We start from the raw sequence: 18990 nt of genomic DNA, 5'->3' as shown, positions 1-18990 counted from the left end.
AAGCAATTCATGTTTCCCATCTCATTTCATTCAAGAGGTGTCTTCTTTTTGGTCCTCATCATCAGCTGGTGGTGGATGTGATGGCTCCTCAATTGGCTCAGGAGGTGTAGAGGAACCAGTCCTCTTGTGTGCAGCAGCTTGAAGGACATGGCTATAGTTCCCTTTCTCCATGAAAAGTTGTGCAAAATGGACCCTACAGTAGAGGACACCATCAAGAGCAGCATAGCTTGAATGTGTGAGAGGGCACCCTGCATGAGCACACCTAAAGCAAGTCTTGTGGTAGCATTCTCCTTCCAGTGTCACCTATTTAATAAAAGCAAAATTTTATGGTTAATTAGTTTTGTTTAATCAAAATTCTATTCCAAGTGATAAGAAATCAATTTACGATCAAATTATGAAAAGTATTTCATATAGTAGGGATATATTAAATTTTTCAATAGTTTTGTTAACATCATCCTTAACAATAAAAAGTAAAAATATTTTATGAAAAAATAAAATATTTATTATATCATAAAGATACAAAGATTACAAACCTTTTCCAGTGGGTAGACTGTTTTTGAGCAAACTGCACATTTGTCCAGGGTTCCACTGAACATAGAAGATACCCTACTCGGGGCCCTATTCTGCTATTGATCATGATATATAACTTGTTAGAAATAGCACACAGGAATTATTTATATATCATTTTAATTTCTTTTATCATATATCGAAGGATATGCAATAGAAACCTATATATGATAAATTTTTATAAAAATATCAAAATTAATGCACTAGTTTTTTTTATTGTGTATCCTTGAATACATGTTAAAAAAAATGATATAATTATATTATAATAAAAGTGTACATAAGGGAGTTAGATGTCTATGAAGTATAAGGTAGGATAGTGAACATACCAGCTCGTTTTGTTTCTCAGAAGACTTTGCTGTAACATTTACAATCAAGAAAACAACATACGTTATTAGCGTAATTAACAGAAAGTGGCATGCACATATCTACTTGTACCTTGTGAGGTTGCATTAATGAGAAAAACTTGATCTTACCAGTTTGAAAGTTCTTGCTGAAATTGCCTGATTCCTTGAAAAGCTGTTCAAAATGTGGCTTGCAATAGAGAACTCCATCCATTGAGGAGTATGTGCTCATCTGACCAACATTAAATACTATAATATTGGCAACCCCCCATTTAGGAACAATGTTTAAAGGACATTTTTTTTAACAATGGTATCATATCAAGTTAGTTTAATGTGTGTGTGGATTAACGTATTTTGTATTCAAAAGAACTAGTAATCAAAATCTTTAAGGGTTTTTTAAAAAAAAAAAACAAAAATAATCTTTATCAAGCCTGCAATTAGTTATCCAATAATTTCGTTCACAAATTTTTAACTGAATAATAGAATGCCAAAAGAGGATTGCTTTGAATTGTTTTTGTTTTCATTTTAAGATGATATATTTTCATTAACAATTACATTATTGTAACAATATTTTTATTTTATTTCTTGTTTTCAAAATTTTGAAAATATAATTTTATTATATTTCATGCTTTCTTTCACAAAATTATGAAAACAAAAAATAAAATAAAAGTGGCATTCTTGTACTTTCTAGTTGTAAAATATCACTATTTAAAATCTTATACAAGAAATAAGACAAAATTACCTTTTACTCTATTAATATTACGGTTTTTATATTTTCATCCTCATGTAGGTAAAAGAGAAAAAGAGACAAAGAAGAAGAATAAAAGGGATAAAAAAAATATATAAAAAAGAGAGGATGTAAAATAAATATAAAAAAACAAGAGTGTAAAAATATAATTACTTTTAGTATTGTTTCTCATTTTGCATATGAAACTAGAAATTGAAGAAACAATAATAAAATTGAAAGGAGAAGAAGCAAGAAAATGAAGGGTATGGGAGAGAGGTATATATACCGTAAGATATCCCTTGCAATGGCTGCATTTGAAGCAATTTTTGTGATAAGGAATACCTTCAAGAGTTAACAAATCAACCACATAAACAGTCTTATCACATGCTGCGCATTTATCAAGGGTTCCTGTGAATGACATGTTTTCTCTCCTTCCTCAACAACACCTTTTTCTTCTTTTGTTTATGTTCTTCTTTTAACCCTTCAGGGATGTCTGAGGAACAAAGAGAAAGTTCAACAAGAGTGCACGCCTCAGACAAATGGGGATTGAACAAAGTCTTGGATATGTCTTTGCAAATGTACCTTATATCAACATCTACCCGTTGTAAATTGTTGACAAGTGATTGGAGACCCACAATTCTGTGAAGCCAATTTGGAAAACTAATTATGTCATTTGTGGGTATGATCCAATTGATTTGAGTGAAAACAGGTTGGTACTTTGAACATTTCAATGATTGGAAATTATGGCATGCAATAAAAATAGCTATTTCCAACTCTTTTTTATATACTATTTTTGTAACTTGTTTGTGAATTTTATGTTCAGTTTCGGGTTACATAATTAAGATGTTTATAAAGTTAGTAAAAAAAAAAAACAATGTTAAGAGAAAGAGAGAGAGAGAGAGAGCAGAAATAATGCTATATCCTAATTGGAATTGTAATTGTTTAGAAGAATCTATAAAATAAAAAATAAAAAAACTTATTTTAATATTACTGAAAATTGGAATCATACATTATATAGTTGGTGGATCAATTATATAATTATATACAAAATCGCGCGTTGTACAGATTGATAAAAACAAAATGTTAAATTTAATTGTTAATAAAGAAATTGGAAACTGCAAAAAAAAAAAAAGTTGAAAAAAATTAAATTTTAATAACATAAGAATGTTATTTTTATTTACTAGACAACAACAATCAAGTTTTATTCTACAAGATAAAGTTAATTAGATAGATCATATGATACTATTAAACTTGATTAAAAAATAAATATTTAAAAATAATATTTATTATTAAATTTTATAATAAATTTCTCTATTTTTTATATTTTTCTCTACCCTGTATATTTTATTGGATTAAATTTTATATCATGGCCAGATGATATGTCATGGTGATAGAACACAATACTTTTGTTATGTCATGTCATTTTGGCCATGGAAATTATGGGTATAAGAAAAGATATTAAGGAAAAGTGAAAAAATAATAAGAAAAAATTCAAATATATTATGTTATGCTAAAATGAACTTATTCATACATGCAAATTATTCATAAAAACTATAGCAGCGGATTATCATGGAGATATTTATGAAGTAAGTATGACATATTTATGAAGCAAGTTATATGAATAATGACTCGAATAAAAATATGTTGGTTAAATAGAATTTTGATATGAATCGGACGAGGGTATGTTTGAAAGAATTTGGACATGAAAGATGAATGATGATAATAATATATGATATGTGTTATATCTTATTATATGAATTGGATAAGTGATTTACATATTACATATATAGTGATAATTGTTAGAAAAATTTGCCACCAAATAATCGTAAAAATTATCAATAATTTTTTTTATTTGGTCTAAACTTTATTTCTTAATGAGTTAATACTTTTCATATTAATTTTTTGTAGTTACATACTCATGTGGATAATGTATCACTTCTTCTAGTCATTTTTTTTTTTTATAGGCAAAACAAATTTTATTAAAAAGAGTTCAAGGGGAACTCAAAACCCATATACACAAAACTACTTACTCAGAGAAATAAAAAGCAAAAATATACTTATACAAAATTAAGACAGATGCAATTTCGTGGGTTCAAATACCAATCAGCTAACATAATAGCTTCTCCCTTACTAACAAGTGATAACCATTTCCAGGATCTCAGAATAATAGAATCTAGGACTTTCCTCTCATCCAAAACACCATTGGAAAATATAATTCTATTTCTATGCAACCATAAAGACCACACTGTACTTACCCAAATAATTAATAAGCATATTCCTTCTCTTTTACTACAGCCAACACCAACCCAAGAAAGCAAGTGAGTCGATAAATCTGAAGGCAGAACCAGTGAGAATCCAAGCCAACGCGCAGTAAAGTACCAGATTTGAGATGAAACTGAGCACGTTAAAAATAAATGAGTTGGAAGTTCCTCCAAACCATGACAGAAGCAACAAGTTATATCATCAATTTGAACACCACGATCAATCAGTAAACCTTTACAAGGAAGTGCATTCAACAACAATTGCCAAGAAAAAACCAGACACTTAAGAGGGACCTTCCCTCTCCATAGCCTTTGCAAGCATCTGCCGTACACTGATCTACACTATTAGGACCACCAAAAAGTTTAAATAGCCATGAATACGCAGATTGCACTGAATAACAACCTGAAGAATCTACCCTCCATACCCATTTATCTTCTTGTAGTAACTTAATAGAAACTCCATCCACAAGCTCCAACAAAAGATTAAAGCTCAAGATCTCATGTTGAAAGAGTCCTCTTCGCCAACTAACATTCCAAACCCATCTAGTGCCATCATGAAAACCATTCTCCAATACACATGATTCAGCATTTCTCGCCACTGCAAATAATCGCGGAAATGCTTCACACAATCGCACCCCTCCTACCCACTTATCTCTCCAAAAGAGAGTGTGAAAACCTGCACCCACACTTCTATCAAACTTCTCATCCAGCCATGAATTCCCTTGATGAATAACCTCCAGCAAATCACGCCACCACAAAGAACATCTGTTGTGAACTGATGAACGCTGAAGAGAAGAAGCTAATCTTCCATATCTAGATTCCAACACCCGCACCCACAATGAACTAGAACAGTTAACACCTCGCCACAACCATTTACCAAGAAGCGCTCAATTAAACCACTGCACATTCCTAATGCCCAAGCCACCATTCTTCCGCAGTCTACATACAGTTTTCCATTTCACCCAGGGGATTTTAGATCCATCCTTAACACCCTTCCATAAAAAATTCTGTTGGATAGTGACAATTTCCTTTATTACCGACTTCGGCACCTTAAAAAAGGATAACGAGTGCAATGGCATAGAATTAAGAACGGCATCAATCAAAGTCACCCTACCTCCAATCGATAAATACCTATGCTTCCATGACGCTAACCGCTTTTTAAGAGCCTCTAACACACCCTTCCATGCACTAGGCTTTCTCGGGTTAACACCTAATTGTAATCCGAGATACTTTAATGGGAAACTACCAATCTTACAATGTAGGAACTCCGCAGCCAAGTTTTCAAAGTCATCACCAGTATTAATCCCCAATACAAAAGATTTATGGAAGTTAATTTTCATACCTGACATTAATTCAAAGCTACGTAATACTGCTTTCAAAGTCCACAAATTCTGCACCGAAGCCTCTCCCATAATCAATGTGTCATCCGCAAACTGCAGCAAAGAAATATCTGGTCCCCCTTCCCCAATCGTAACACCAGAGAACAACCCACTAGTCACTGCCTTCCGCATAAGAACTCCTAACCCTTCTGCTGCCACAAGAAAAAGAAAAGGGGCAAGAGGATCCCCCTGTTTTAGGCCCCGCTCAATATGAACCTCCAATGTAGGACAACCATTAATCAAAGCTGATAGGCTTCCCCCACACACACAAGCTTCCATCCAACTGACCCATTTGTCAGAAAATCCAAAGCTACGTAACATAAACAAAAGATATCCCCACTCTATCGAATCATACGCCTTTTCATAATCAAGCTTTAACACAAAACACCTCTTATTATACCTCCGCACATAATCAACTGCTTCATTAGCCACAAGTACACTATCTAACATGTTCCTTCCCGGAATAAAGGCTGATTGTTCTTCTGAAATTATTGAATCCAAAACTCCTTTCAACCTATTTGCCAAAAGCTTGGAAACAATCTTATAAAGACAACCTAATAATGAGATAGGCCGAAAATCAGATATCTGTTGTGGGCAAGACACTTTTGGCACAAGTGCTACAAAATAAGATAACAAAGACTTAGGTAGCTTTCCATTTCTATAAAATTCAGTAAGCATACCCATCACTTCTTCCTTGATCACTCCCCAAAACCTCTTAAGGAATACAAAATTGAAACCATCAGGCCCCGGACTTTTATCACCCTCACACTCCAAAATCATCTTTCCCACTTCTTCCTCCGAAAAAGCATTAACAAGCTCCTCATTCTGTAGAACAGAGACTCTTGGTAAATTATTAATATCAATAGTAGGTCGAGGCCAACTTCTACTACTAAAATGGGCCGCAAAATAGGACACCACACCTGTTTTAATCTCATTAACCTCTTCGACACATCTCTCTCCAATTTGGAGCGCATGAATATTATTTTGTCGCCGCCTCCCATTAACACATAAATGAAAGAACTTTGTATTTAAATCACCCTCTTTCCCCCATCTCACCCTAGCTTTTTGGGCTATGAGACTCTCTCTATTCTTCCTAGCCTTCCAAATATCACCCACCAACATTTGTTGACGCTTTTTCTCCACATCAGAAAGTTCTATTACAGAATTTTTATCATCAATCAAGCTCAACTCAGTTGTCAAATCAGAGATCACCTTATCAACATTTCCAAATACCTCAATATTCCATTTTTTCAATGCAATCTTAATATTCCTTAACCTCTGGCTAGCTCTCTGGGCAGCCCATGGGAGGGTAATATCTCTTTTCCACGCTTCCTCCACCACATCCACAACTTCTTTATGAGTCAGCCAACAATTATTAAATCGAAACGGCTTCGGACCCCAGTTAACCACTTTGTGCTTAAGAATAATGGGACAATGATCAGACACATCTCTGCTCAAAACCTGAATAAAACCATCTCCCCAGTAATCAAGCCAGGAACTAGAAACAAGGACTCTATCCAGCCTGCTCATCATAGAAGCATCCCCTTTTATCCATGTAAATTTTTTACCCACAAGTGGAAGATCCACAAGCTCCATTTCCTGAATGAAAGAATTGAAGCCCTCCATTTCAGAGATACCATAGTCTGCCTGACAACCCTTCCTCTCTGTCACTTGTCTCACAGCATTGAAGTCACCCAATATACACCACATAAATTTGCCAAGACCCCTTCTTGTCATGAGCAAATCATCCCATAACTTTCTCTTCTCACTTAGTCTACACGATGCATAGACATTCACCACAACACATAGGTTTTCAGTAGCCAATACCTGCAAGCAAACACCCAGAAATCCAATACCAGAAAAGGAGAAAAGTATTTTACATTTGGAAGTATCCCAAAGTGAAAGCATACCCCCACTTCTGCCAATGGAAGGCAAGGCACACCAATCAAAATTCACAGAACCCCACAAACGCGTACATAAATTACTATTACATATTTCAAGTTTTGTTTCCTGAATCGCCCGAACTCCAGACCTTCAGAGCGAACAATCTCACACACCTTCTTTTGCTTTACCGCACTCCCCAGCCCTCTACAATTAAATGAGCCAATCTTCATTTAGTATCAAAGCGAACCCCATATTCTTTCGCAATCGTTCTATCACGTACCTCCATCTCAATCAATTTCTCTCGAACCTGCTCATCATTCCCATGTACAACCAAACCAACCTTCTTGCCAATGTCTAGTAACTTCGATGCCATTACCTCATCATCACAATCTGTAGCAACCATTCGCTCCCCCACCTCCACTGAAGAATTGGAAGGATGCGAGTTGTCAGAGCTCTTGGAAGCATTAGCTGAGATTTCATCAGTTAGCGATACCTGTCCTCTAGGTTGCGATGGCATTGACGCTTCTTTATTATGATTCTTAGGGTTTTTTTGAGAAGGTTCTATGAAAACTGCGCTCTTATGTCTCTTCCCTCCTTCATTACCTCGACTACCTTTCACAGAGCGTGCCTTCCGAAGGGATTCACGCACATTGACCCTCTCTTTCTCCTTTTTGGATTGAACGGGATCGACTTGCATTGTCCCAATTGTCTTCATATCCCGTGTTTCTGGATTTTTCCAAATCAATGCATCTAATCCAAACGGGTCTGACAAATTCAATCCATCTCTTACTATTTGGACTCCCCTCTCCACATTTTCAGAAGGCTCATTTACAACATCACAGATAGCCACCGTCGGACCCATAGCATCCACACCACTAGCCCCCAAACCCTCATCCACCAAACACCCTTTTGCTGACACTTCACCCCTAATCACAGAATCAACCACACAACCCTTACTTCTGATATCACCTTCCAGCACACCCTCCTCCTCACTAGAATAGTTATCCAACGCTTCCAATTCCATTGAACCAACCTCAGAAGAGTCATTGCCGTCCTCAGAAGAGTTAACTACACCTTCCTCTGTTGCGGCTAATACGTCACAGGCATGCTCTTCAAGCATGACTATTGAGTAAAAACGGTCATTAATTTTCACTGTAATGTTTTGCTTGATAAGCTCAGCAATGGTAGTACCTAATTGTATCCTCCCATAATCCAATCGTCGTCTTTCTTCCGTGACTTGGTCTATCTGGATAAAATCACCAAGCGAAGAAACCAACTTACGGAAGAATAATTCACCCCAAGCATGCAAAGGGACCCCATAACAACGTACCCAAGTCACCCTCCGCACAGCTACCATACTTGGTTGCCACTCTCGTAGATCATAGAACCATTTCTCCCACCACAATTTGTTGAGCGATACTGTATCCGCTAAATTTACCCCCGCATCAGATTCTACCAACACCATATCATCTCCCATGGTCGTGAGATTAATATCCAACATACCTTCTCGCAGAAGAGCCCCGCGCATATTTTTTAAATCCTGTTTTCTGTGAAGGCGTCCAACCATAGCACCTCTACACTCCTCAATTCGCCCTTCATCCACCTCAAACTCAAGGTGAGCCCAAGGTTTCTTCTTTTCCACCCACTTCTGCCCTATGTGTGTGTCAACTAGACGGGGTGCTTTAAGCTTTTCCGCATACGTGTTCCCTGACGTCTTTGTAGCTCCTATGACAAAGGAGTGTCTCGTTTCACTGCCCTTCGCAGACACCTTTGTTCCCACAGTTTTTTCCCTTACATGCCTCGTCAAATTGATAGACAAGCGCATTCTGCCAATGACAATAGATCTAAGTTTAGCCTCCAAACTCTTAGCTTCCGCCACATCCACAAAACGGACAAAACCAAAGCGACGTCCTCGTTTATCACTCTTTTGAGGTATGAAAACATCAACCACCTTTTTCCACCGTTGAAATATTCGCCACAAGGCTGATATACTAGTAACAAGTGGAAAATTTGTAAAAAAGTACGATGTGGAATTGAGTAAAACTTTCCCAAGATGTCCACCAAATTTACCCCTTCCTCTAGACCTCCGTTCCACCATTGTATTCTCCTTGGATGAAGCACTTGTAGAAGCCTTCACCGAAAAAATATTTGTAGGCAACCACTACCTGCAAACCTCTCCCCAAGTTTCTTATTCTTCGTTGACTTTATTGATTAGAAAATCGCTTCTCCTCAACGGAACGCTCGACGTGCTTTTACGGCCTCGGGATTTAACTTTCTTCTCGTTATTGTCGCGGCACATTTGATAGCCACGTGCGAGGGACGTGATCTTTGACGGTGGCGGTGGATAAGGCGCGTTTGAATACCCTAGCTTTGACGGTGGCGGTGGAGCTAATGTTATTAAAATATAACACAAATAAAAAATTAAATATCAGTAAAATTGATGATAGGAAAGTGTCCTTTCTTGGAAGAATTCATATTTTTTTATTTTTTTTTATATTAACCTTTATTTTGTTCTTTGCTGTAAAAGATACGAGTAAATGTGCATATCAGATAAGTAACCAAAATAATAATAATTAATAATAATAATAATAATAATATTGCCAACAGAACAATTGATTTATTCCTAAGACGATTATTTTCACTTATGTTGTTTTCAACTAATTCTTTTTGTTGATATATTTATCAATTTTCTATACTTTTTATCTTTATTCCAAATTATCCAATTTCTCAACCTAAAAATTAAGGACAACAGGTGAAATTTTAATCAAAACTATCAACAAACTCTGTTCATAATAATACAAATCTTCTCATAATATTAATCAATGAAATATTTCTAAGAAATTCAATTAAAACCTAAAATTTCATAATAAATCTTATATTGAAATTATTATTAATCAAATTTATTATTTTTCAATGAATAAAATTTTCTCAAAGTCATATAAATACAGTTTATCAATCTTTCTTGTATCTTTAAAATGTTTACGACATTAATATATTTTTTATTAAAAATAAGTTCTTAATTAAATATGATAAATTAATTTCTTGAAATATCACATAAGGATTGGGAAAGATGGTAAGTCACAATTATTTCTCTCGTTCACATTAATTAATCAGTTAAAAAGAGACTAAATGATAATCTTGAAAAAAAAAATAACATTAAACTATTGAAAATTTTAATAGTACTAACTAAATTAACTACATTCCTTAATTCTTATGAAGTACAAGTAAATAAGTTTCCTCATAAATTCGTTTAGAGCCATATCAAATAATCATTGAATAACCCCCCCAATGACAACATTAAAAATATTAGGAGTCCTACTTCAATTAAAGCAGTTCCAAGCTTGAATTTTTTTTTTTTTTAAATTGCAATGGTGAATTCATTCCCATAATCACCATGGCACAAGATGAAACTCATGGGAACATTTCCATAGTACAGCAAATCATATTAAGATGGAGGCAACACAACTTGTTGAGACAGTATGAGATCTGAAATGGTCTTTCCATGCCTATCGATTCTTCGAGAACAGTTGACACCACCATCTAGGATATTCCTGACAACAATATTCAATGACTGGATTCCCTTAACTTCATATATCTCCACTTTCACATTTTCATTCATCCATTTATCCCTTTGATTTCTTGCATCTAAATCAAGATTAGGGGACACATCTAAAAGAGAGGAAACCACTGATTTTACCCATTGAGATGTAATAATTAGTTTCAACCTCTCAATGTCATGAGGAAAATGAGGGATGAGGGAAAAATTTATGTCATTTCCTTTATCTCCAGCTCTGCTATGTGCTACATTGTAGAGGGGAATCTTCTGGCCAGATGGAGCAGGTGAGCAACTATTACCAAGGGAAACTGATTCTAAGGAGGTTATGCCATTTTCAGCTTCTAGCTTTGGTGGCAATGTCAATGTGTGCTTCAGGTTGCATTCATGATCAACTATATTTGACTGACTTCTTGTGTTCCCATTTATTGCAGTTCGCCAGAAAACATTGTCGCGCTTAACCTGAATAAAAATCTAGCAGTGATGAATAGTCCTAGCTGCACGGTTAATGACACTTACAGTACAAAACCAAAACAAACTACGTTAAGAAATCACAAGTTTCATTGTGTTGTTAAGGTCATTATCGAATATCAGCAGTTCAGAAAGATCATGTCACTATAATGAAATGAAATGTCAGATGTTTTTGACAAATAATTTCCATGTTTGATTATCCAAGGCATAATGTTGATTGAATAATAATCAAGCCTTATTCCATTAAAAAAGATTTTTCTCAAGTTTTACTGGAAGTTTGTTTTTGATGGAGATCAACGGATTCTATTGATCCAGGTGTGTAGTCCTAACTCCTAATGCATGCATATACACAAGTGTGAGAAAAGCCAAGACAGGGCAAGGGGAAGAAGAGAGTACCAAATGTTTTTCTAGAAGGATCTGTTTCTGATATCCAGTACTGCATTCAAAGAAAAAAGATCTGTCACTTAAAAGTGTGCAGCAAGAATACAGGGGCTAAAATATCACAGTACTCAAAGCAGCAATGAAGAAGTAATATGTATATAATGACTACAATATAACTAGCTCTTCAAAGCTCAAGAACCCAGTTTCAACTTTTTCTGTTCCCGCTTCATTTGTAATCGGTGTTTCCCAAGTAATTAACGTCAAATCTGTTTTATAACAAGCGAAGTGAAACCTTCAAGAGCATTGCTATTCCACACTCAATGCAGAATCTGATAATCCAAAGCAATGTGGAGATCTCCAGTAAATTCAGAGAGACCTTGGTAATAAAATTAAGGTTTCACCAGCAATAATCATATAAGAACATTGATTGAAAATTTAACACAGATTTATAGTTCTCAGCTATAAAACTTGCCCATTAAGAATTTTAACCAAATGCTCGCATAGCCAAATTTAAAGGAACATTGACCTGACACCACCACCACCAGCTGGTCCATTTGTATACAAAGCTGTAAATTCTCTAGTAAATTGGGAAGCATGTTCCTTCTGCTCAAAGAGTCCATCCATGCGTAACCTAATATCTTCAATATTTTTATGTGCTGACTCATTTCCATTGCTGCTGGTGGCTTTGAGGCTATCAAACCCAATTATATAAGAAAGTATATGGTGATTAAGACCAGGAAATATTTCTTCCATCCATGATCTAACCTAATGAAAAATATGAATAATATATTAATTGATAGTAAGATGGATGTACCAGGACTCTTGTCAAGGAGTCGAATCAACATAACATATATAAATAAGAAAATAAAGTAGGATCACTGATCTAAATGGTGATTATAAGGTTGTAAAGGTTACCAGATATTCAGCTGCTTTAGCACGTTTAATGCATTCATAACCTCCATAAGATATCTCTCCCCATCCTTTCCATCCACAATCCTGTAAGAAGCATTTAGAGCATAAGAGCAAAGGGATCTACCTGTTGAACCAACTGCAAAATTTACGGTTTTGTTTGCACCAAGACAAAATGATTCAGACATGTACCTGTGGAACCAACTGCAAAAGTTTATCAGGAACTGATATGGTAGATGGTTTTGCCCCAAGACAGAGAACCTTAGAGCTTGACAATGGAAGGAATGAAACATCCTGAAAATCAATCACCTATATAAAGAACACAATGAGTCCTTTATTGTATATTCTACCTTCTAGTCATAACTCTTCGATGTCTAATGCTTAATAACAAACATTTTACTTACCACATCAGGGGTTACATAAGCACTGGGGTCTCCAACCTCATAGAGTAATTGTTCAGCACATGTATTGAAATTTAAAACTCCCCCACTGCCTTCAGCCTTTGCTACACATACTTGTCCATCAAAACAGATTTCAGCATAAGGAAGTGATACATCCAGTAGTTGCGGGAAGGACATATCTCGGTATTCGTCTCCTAAAACAAACAAGATAGAGCTTAAAGAGTATCTTCTCATTCACACAAGCCATCCACTTATATCTTAACCATATGAAAAGGTAGAGTTAAGACAAATTAGCAGACCTGGATGCATGAAATATCCTCCTGTGAGTTGACAACCACACTCTAGAAGATGGCCAGCCAGACATCCTTGAGCTAGAAGCTGTAATTCATCCCAGTTCCAACCTAGCTCATAAACCTAAACATACACCAACTTGATCATTCAGAATAATGTCCAACAGATAACTAAGCTATAAAGAACTAAAAGACATAGCTCTTATGATCATATCTTTTGCGTATTAGTACTGTACAATTTAAGATGAATGTTAGTTTAAGAAGAAAAAAATACAAGTATTGCTCTCTCTCACCATGTTACTTTTTATGTGTGTCTATAGCTATTTCAACAAAATCTACCTGTCATAAACCATATATCCCAAATGCTTAAGTTGCTAGGTGATGACAAATGAGTAGTTTATGTATAACATGCCACCTCTCACAATAGTCATTTGAGCATGAAGCTTGAACAATAAATGGCCCCAACCACTGTGACTCATCATTTGGATCCCGCTCTAAGAGCACAAGCAAAGTGTTCCCTAAGGAACATGGATAATTCTAAACTGTAGCCATGTCATGTCACAATGGGGTCAGATACACTTCCATGTCAAGACACGGCATGACTCTTTAAATGCTTCTAGACTTTGATTATGTAAATTTTTATACTAATACTAATTGAAATACCACAATAATTAGATAAATTGTATCATTTTTGTATGTCTATAATTACTCATATATTTAAAACATGAATTCTCTGTTGTGATTTAAAATTTTTATCTTATGCTAATTTTAGATTAATTTTATACGTTGTATTAGTGTCTTGTGCTGTATCCATGGTGTCCCCTGAGAAGAGTTATCCTAAATAGACCTAAGTTAATGTAGTCTCCATTGACCTGCTTAAAATAAAGAATCAAGTATCCAATTTAACTTCATAAAATTTCATATACCCTGTATAAAGTAATGTTGCCTTTATGAAGACAGAGTTCAGAAACTAAAATGAAGGCATTGATGGAGGAAGGTGGCAAAGATGGGGAATATGAAGGAAATAACAGACAGAATTCATACCATAGGTGCTAAGAACAAAGCAGCATCTGCAATTCTTGAAGTAATTATTACATTTGGTTGGTACTTTTCAAGACAACGAACAATAGGAGCCGCTCCCAAGTAGGTACTGATACCCTTCACAAATTACATCAAAATTTCACATCCAGCTTAACAAAAGTCAAATAAAGTAGAGAAAGCAAACACAAATAACTACATTTGATCAAATTATGCATATGAAAATATTATTGACTGACGAAGGACGTGGAATAGATTGGTCCCTTCTCTTAGTTCAGCAAGTAAAGTAGTATGCATTGTTGAAGGTCCATAAGTGAAGAGAGAAATTAAAGAAGCAACTATTAGTAGCAACAACCCACTCTCTTTAACACTTCCCCTTATGCAGCCTTTTGGATTTAGAGCAAGAACAACAAACAAACAAGCCAGGCTTACCTTACTAAGAAATTCAAGTTTCTTTATTAGAAAAACAAGAATCAAACTCCTAACGACTTGATGTTAAAGCTCCAATACCATGTCAATGAACATTGACCAACTATCCTAAAAGCTTAAGCTGCTAGGTGAATGCTCATGAACGGTTTTGTACCTAACGACTAAGGTTTTGTATCTAACAACTAACAAAATTTTTCATTCGACAATCAATAAAGAGAGAACCAAAAAAGGGGTAAAAAGCAAACTTGTCATATTACATCACCTAATAAAAAATGACTTTATATATGAACACAAACAGCCATGTGAACAGATTCTTACATTATCCATAATATATGATTTTTCTGGTGAAAATCCTGAACCTGAAATATGTTGTATGTATATGTAAGTTGTGGTACTTAGCATGGAGAATAATAAGAAAATCTCTATATTTTTTTGGGTAAATAAATATATTAAAAGGAAGAAGAATAGCACAAACAGATGCATCAACAATTTCAGAGAGGAACCTTGCAAAGAGCTAAAGATGTAGGAAAAAAAAATGAAAAGGAAAAACATATTCCTTTTTCAGCTTAAATACAGAGTAAATAAATATAGAGCTCATAAGGTTAATAACTATCATTCTTTTAGCTAGAAAAACCTTCTTATTAGGGTACTCCTGTTATTTGTTTCTACATTAGAGAGAAGTAATGCTGCATATCATCCAATTACAGCAAATCCATCTTTCTACTCCAACAGTGACCTTTACCAAAGGAGGGAATCACCCAACATACACCAAACCAAAGATAACTAGTTGATGTAACAGTGGGTGAAAACAAAATACTTGAGACGAGTAAAACATTTAAAAATTGAGAATAACATGGGCCAAAGGAAAGTTTACAGGGAAATCTAAATACCCATTCTAGCAGCAGACATCTCATGAGCAACAGCGACAGAAACATTAAGCCCCAGGCTTCTAGCTATTTCTATGACCTTCTGTTGTGCACCCAGAGGATCCACTTTTAGAAACAAAGAATGAATGAAGTTAGAGAAACAAATGCCAGAAACCATATTGTCTATCAATCTGAACCAAATGCACAACACAAAATTTTGCGGAAGTATAATATCTTTTGATGATCAACCATTATTATGTGATCCGTTAAATGCATCATTAAAAACTCTTACTAGCACCCATATTGGTAATTATGCAAGTTCCTCTTTCCAAAGCCAGAGGCAGTAGCAAATGCATCCAGTTAGAAACTGCAAAAAATTGGCAACAATCAGTAACTTCAGATTTGAAATTGCAAGAGCAGGAAACAAACCACCAGTCCCCCATCAATGGCTTCAATATCAATATCAAACACCTTAAAATGATACTAAAAATTAAACATATTTGTTTTCCAATAAATATAAATGTAAGGGTCCTATCTCAAACCACACATCTCTCAGAAAGAAAGAAGCATCAAAATTTGATTGTAACATCGAGAAGTTGCAGTTGAGGTTTAGGTAAGCAAAGTAAATATTCATGAGAAACTGACACCAAGCATATCATTGCAAGAAAATAAATTTGATTGAGAAATTTTAGTATGTATAAGCACATGGAAGGAATGAACAATGCACCGATGAGTCAAAAACATATATAAATTATTAAAAGGATAAAAAGAAACTTCACAATTTATTTGAACAGAAAACACATACTATTTGAATCATAACCATCACCACCAGACACCATGATTTGATAGCGATCAGCTAGAGTGCGCTCTGCCAGGCATTCAAGAATCAGATAATTCAGTTCTTGAACTCTTTGAAGCAACTTAAGAGCAGCCAAAGGCCTGTCACCACCAAACCCTGCTCCACAGCCAATATAAACCTTATCCCTTCGCCTTTGAGGACTACTTCTCTGCAATGTAAAATCAAGATAGTTAATTCCTCCACTGGGATTGGTGCTGCATTAAAGACAAACAACCACAAAGATAACCAGATATAAGAAACAATAAGCTAACCAGCTTGATGAAACAATTATTGATCTCTTCTTCATCTTGTTGCTCCATCACTTCAACTCCCACTTCCACCCTTAGTTCTGCTAGCAAAATGAATAGCCAGATATAAAAAAATGCAAAAGCTCTTTCACTGTCTCTATAGAAAAAAACAAACTAATGCAAAACAAGGGTTCAAGTTATTCATCAAAGGGTCATTTTCATGCTGGAGAGTGGAGTTCTGGACAACAATTTGAGTCAATATATTGCATTCAAATACCAGTGTGAAATTTGGAAACAGTTGAACAAGAAAGATGAGCTATCAATTTATCTAACACCTTAAAGACAACAAGCACAAATGAAACAGTTTCTCGATCCTATTCGCTTCTTCCTTTAGGAATGTGATTGAACTCATATTATCAAAATCAGAAAACCACAACAATAGGCCAAGGCTACTATACTGACACAGCACACCACACATCAAATTGAGAAAAAAAGAAGTTTCAACCTTCACACTGTCCTCGTGTCCCACCACAAAAGATAACATGAAGAATCAAAATTGAACACGAACCATTGACCAAAACATAAAATTGTAGAAACCATAACATTACATATAGTCGCTAGAAACTTAGTACATTATATTAAACTCTATGGAATAAATTGGGGGATGAAAATCACATGCAGAAGGGACATTGTTCCATGTAAGTGAGGTAGCTCAGATTCAAATAACAACAGCTATAATATAAGTTTATAATCACATAACACATACCCAGTTACAAATTAATGATAAATTAAAAATAATTAAGCATTATCTACTCAAAGTAACGCAGATATAAGAAGATATACTTAGAAGAAAATCATTGGAAATATACGACTGAGAACTTACGTTTAAGATGACATAATGTACATTCTTAATCTCAATGGACCAACCCAGCTGTATAGTTTATCCTTATTTACGACTTGTCCTGTTTGTATTTTAAGTTGAGAAAACGTGCACGATTTTTCGTTTTTATCAAACACGTTCCTTCTACTCAAGGTCTATTTTAGGTACAGTGATTCAATTATATTTATAATTTGTGAGTATAAATTTTTAAATAAAATATTTTTAAAAATTTGCTTTTTTAGTATAGACTTTTTAGTGTAGCCTTACACTAATATAATATTATCTACTGTGTCTAAATTTTCATAGTTTTGTTTTTAAACATTATCCAAAAGACGAAGATTTACTATACTTATATATCTTTGATTTTTTTCAATTTTAGTTAATATGAAACTTTATTTGCACATCTTAACATTATTACGTTAAGTAACTTTTTGTATTAAATAATTTTTTTAGTTAATGTGAGATTTTATTTGCACATCTTAACATTATTATATTAAGTAATTTTTTTTATTAAATAATTTTTTAAATTTAATATGAATTTAAAGTGAAATATTGAAATGCATATAAACATAACTTTAAAATTATTAAAAATCTTGTTATATGTTAACGATTTAATTTAAATATTTTTTTGCTATATTAATTTAAATATTTTTGTTCGTTATATTTTTATTTTACGTATTTAATTGTAATAATTAAAATTTATTTACTTCCAATAATTAAACCCTAAACCCTAAAATATTAATTGCATTAAAAAATTACTCTTAAGAGGTCAAATGACTCATCGTAGATTTCAAGTATTATTAAATATTTTTTAAGATAGATGCTAACATAAGCGTATACCTATTTAGTTTGATTTATTTAAAAATGTTTTTTTTTTGTTAATTATTTATACATTTGTAAAAAAAAAACATTTAATAAAATTTAAGTTGAAACAAACATGAGTCAAATTTGTTCAATCAATAAAGAGTTTGACATTAAAGTCCTTGATAAATCATTCTCAAAATATTATTGGCTGTCTACAGATATCTATACCTAGACGGAATAGTAAATGAACAATAACCCATGAAAGTTATAAACACAATATTTGTAGGTAAAATAAATTATTTTGGACATGAATTAAGCGAATAACTTCCTTCAATTGGTTATAAAAATCATTAACATCAACCCTTTAAACTAAATTTAAGTAATTAAAATTAAGTAAGCCTTTATATAAAATAAATAAATTATACACAAATATTAAAATAAAATGAATACTTTAATGACTGATTAATAAAATATAATCGCAATTAAGAAGGATAGAATACTTTAACAACAAAGGGGTTTAGGCTCATGTTAATGCCATGAAAGACATATCATAACTAAGGGAACCTGTACATATTAGATTAAATGGAATCAGTAATGTGATTTGGGAGCAATTAACTACATTAATAAGGCTTTAAGTAAGGAGGGAATCAGATAAAAAAAATGTGAATTGCTTATTACTATGAATGTTAAGAGACAACGCTAACAATGCTACTCTTTTGGGGG

General features: G+C 34.1%; 2 protein-coding genes across 9 annotated transcripts; both read right to left on the bottom strand.

The window, feature by feature from the left end:
• Positions 1-30: 30 nt before the first annotated feature.
• LOC113850271 (LIM domain-containing protein PLIM2c-like) lies at positions 31-2056 on the bottom strand. The gene is made up of 5 exons (XM_027480735.1): positions 1922-2056; positions 1041-1140; positions 894-922; positions 534-623; positions 31-303 (listed from the first exon to the last, which is right to left on the bottom strand). Exons 1-5 carry the CDS (start codon positions 2054-2056, stop codon positions 31-33), a joined length of 627 nt encoding a protein of 208 aa, XP_027336536.1.
• An 8240-nt stretch (positions 2057-10296) lies between these two features.
• Positions 10297-17531, bottom strand: LOC113848989. 8 transcript variants are annotated; one of them, XM_027478481.1, is made up of 14 exons: positions 17467-17531; positions 16608-16684; positions 16303-16504; positions 15790-15864; positions 15522-15623; positions 14950-14990; positions 14209-14322; positions 13174-13288; positions 12878-13068; positions 12666-12782; positions 12480-12560; positions 12091-12329; positions 11580-11619; positions 10297-11174 (listed from the first exon to the last, which is right to left on the bottom strand). In XM_027478481.1, exons 2-14 carry the CDS (start codon positions 16653-16655, stop codon positions 10605-10607), a joined length of 1935 nt encoding a protein of 644 aa, XP_027334282.1. In that variant the 5' UTR covers positions 16656-16684; positions 17467-17531; the 3' UTR covers positions 10297-10604. The 8 variants fall into 8 exon arrangements, with proteins under 8 accessions (XP_027334282.1, XP_027334283.1, XP_027334285.1 ...); XM_027478482.1 differs by lacking the exon at positions 17467-17531 and adding an exon at positions 17259-17332 and having other exon boundaries at positions 10313-11174; XM_027478484.1 differs by lacking the exon at positions 17467-17531 and adding an exon at positions 17427-17458 and having other exon boundaries at positions 10339-11174.
• Between the last annotated feature and the right edge of the window lie 1459 nt (positions 17532-18990).

The sequence above is a fragment of the Abrus precatorius genome, unplaced genomic scaffold, assembly GCF_003935025.1.
Source record: "Abrus precatorius isolate BTA unplaced genomic scaffold, Abrus_2018 Scaffold9, whole genome shotgun sequence".
NCBI classification, from domain to species: domain Eukaryota; kingdom Viridiplantae; phylum Streptophyta; class Magnoliopsida; order Fabales; family Fabaceae; genus Abrus; species Abrus precatorius.
Note: the sequence above shows the minus strand (reverse complement) of the source record. Positions and strands in the feature narration are given on the sequence as shown.

What these genes read in the sequence shown, in the direction of transcription:
- LOC113848989 (XM_027478480.1), bottom strand. An exon ending in GATGTCTGCTGCTAGAATGG is followed by an intron (nt 14,991 to 15,521) that starts GTATTTAGATTT and finishes AACATATTTCAG; the next exon opens with GTTCAGGATTTTCACCAGAA. An exon ending in CTTATGTAACCCCTGATGTG is followed by an intron (nt 12,783 to 12,877) that starts GTAAGTAAAATG and finishes TTCTTTATATAG; the next exon opens with GTGATTGATTTTCAGGATGT.
- LOC113850271 (XM_027480735.1), bottom strand. Translation starts at nt 2,056, where the DNA reads ATGTCATTCACAGGAACCCTTGATAAATGCGCAGCATGTGATAAGACT. An exon ending in CAGCAAGAACTTTCAAACTG is followed by an intron (nt 923 to 1,040) that starts GTAAGATCAAGT and finishes TAAATGTTACAG; the next exon opens with CAAAGTCTTCTGAGAAACAA. An exon ending in CTGAGAAACAAAACGAGCTG is followed by an intron (nt 624 to 893) that starts GTATGTTCACTA and finishes GATCAATAGCAG; the next exon opens with AATAGGGCCCCGAGTAGGGT.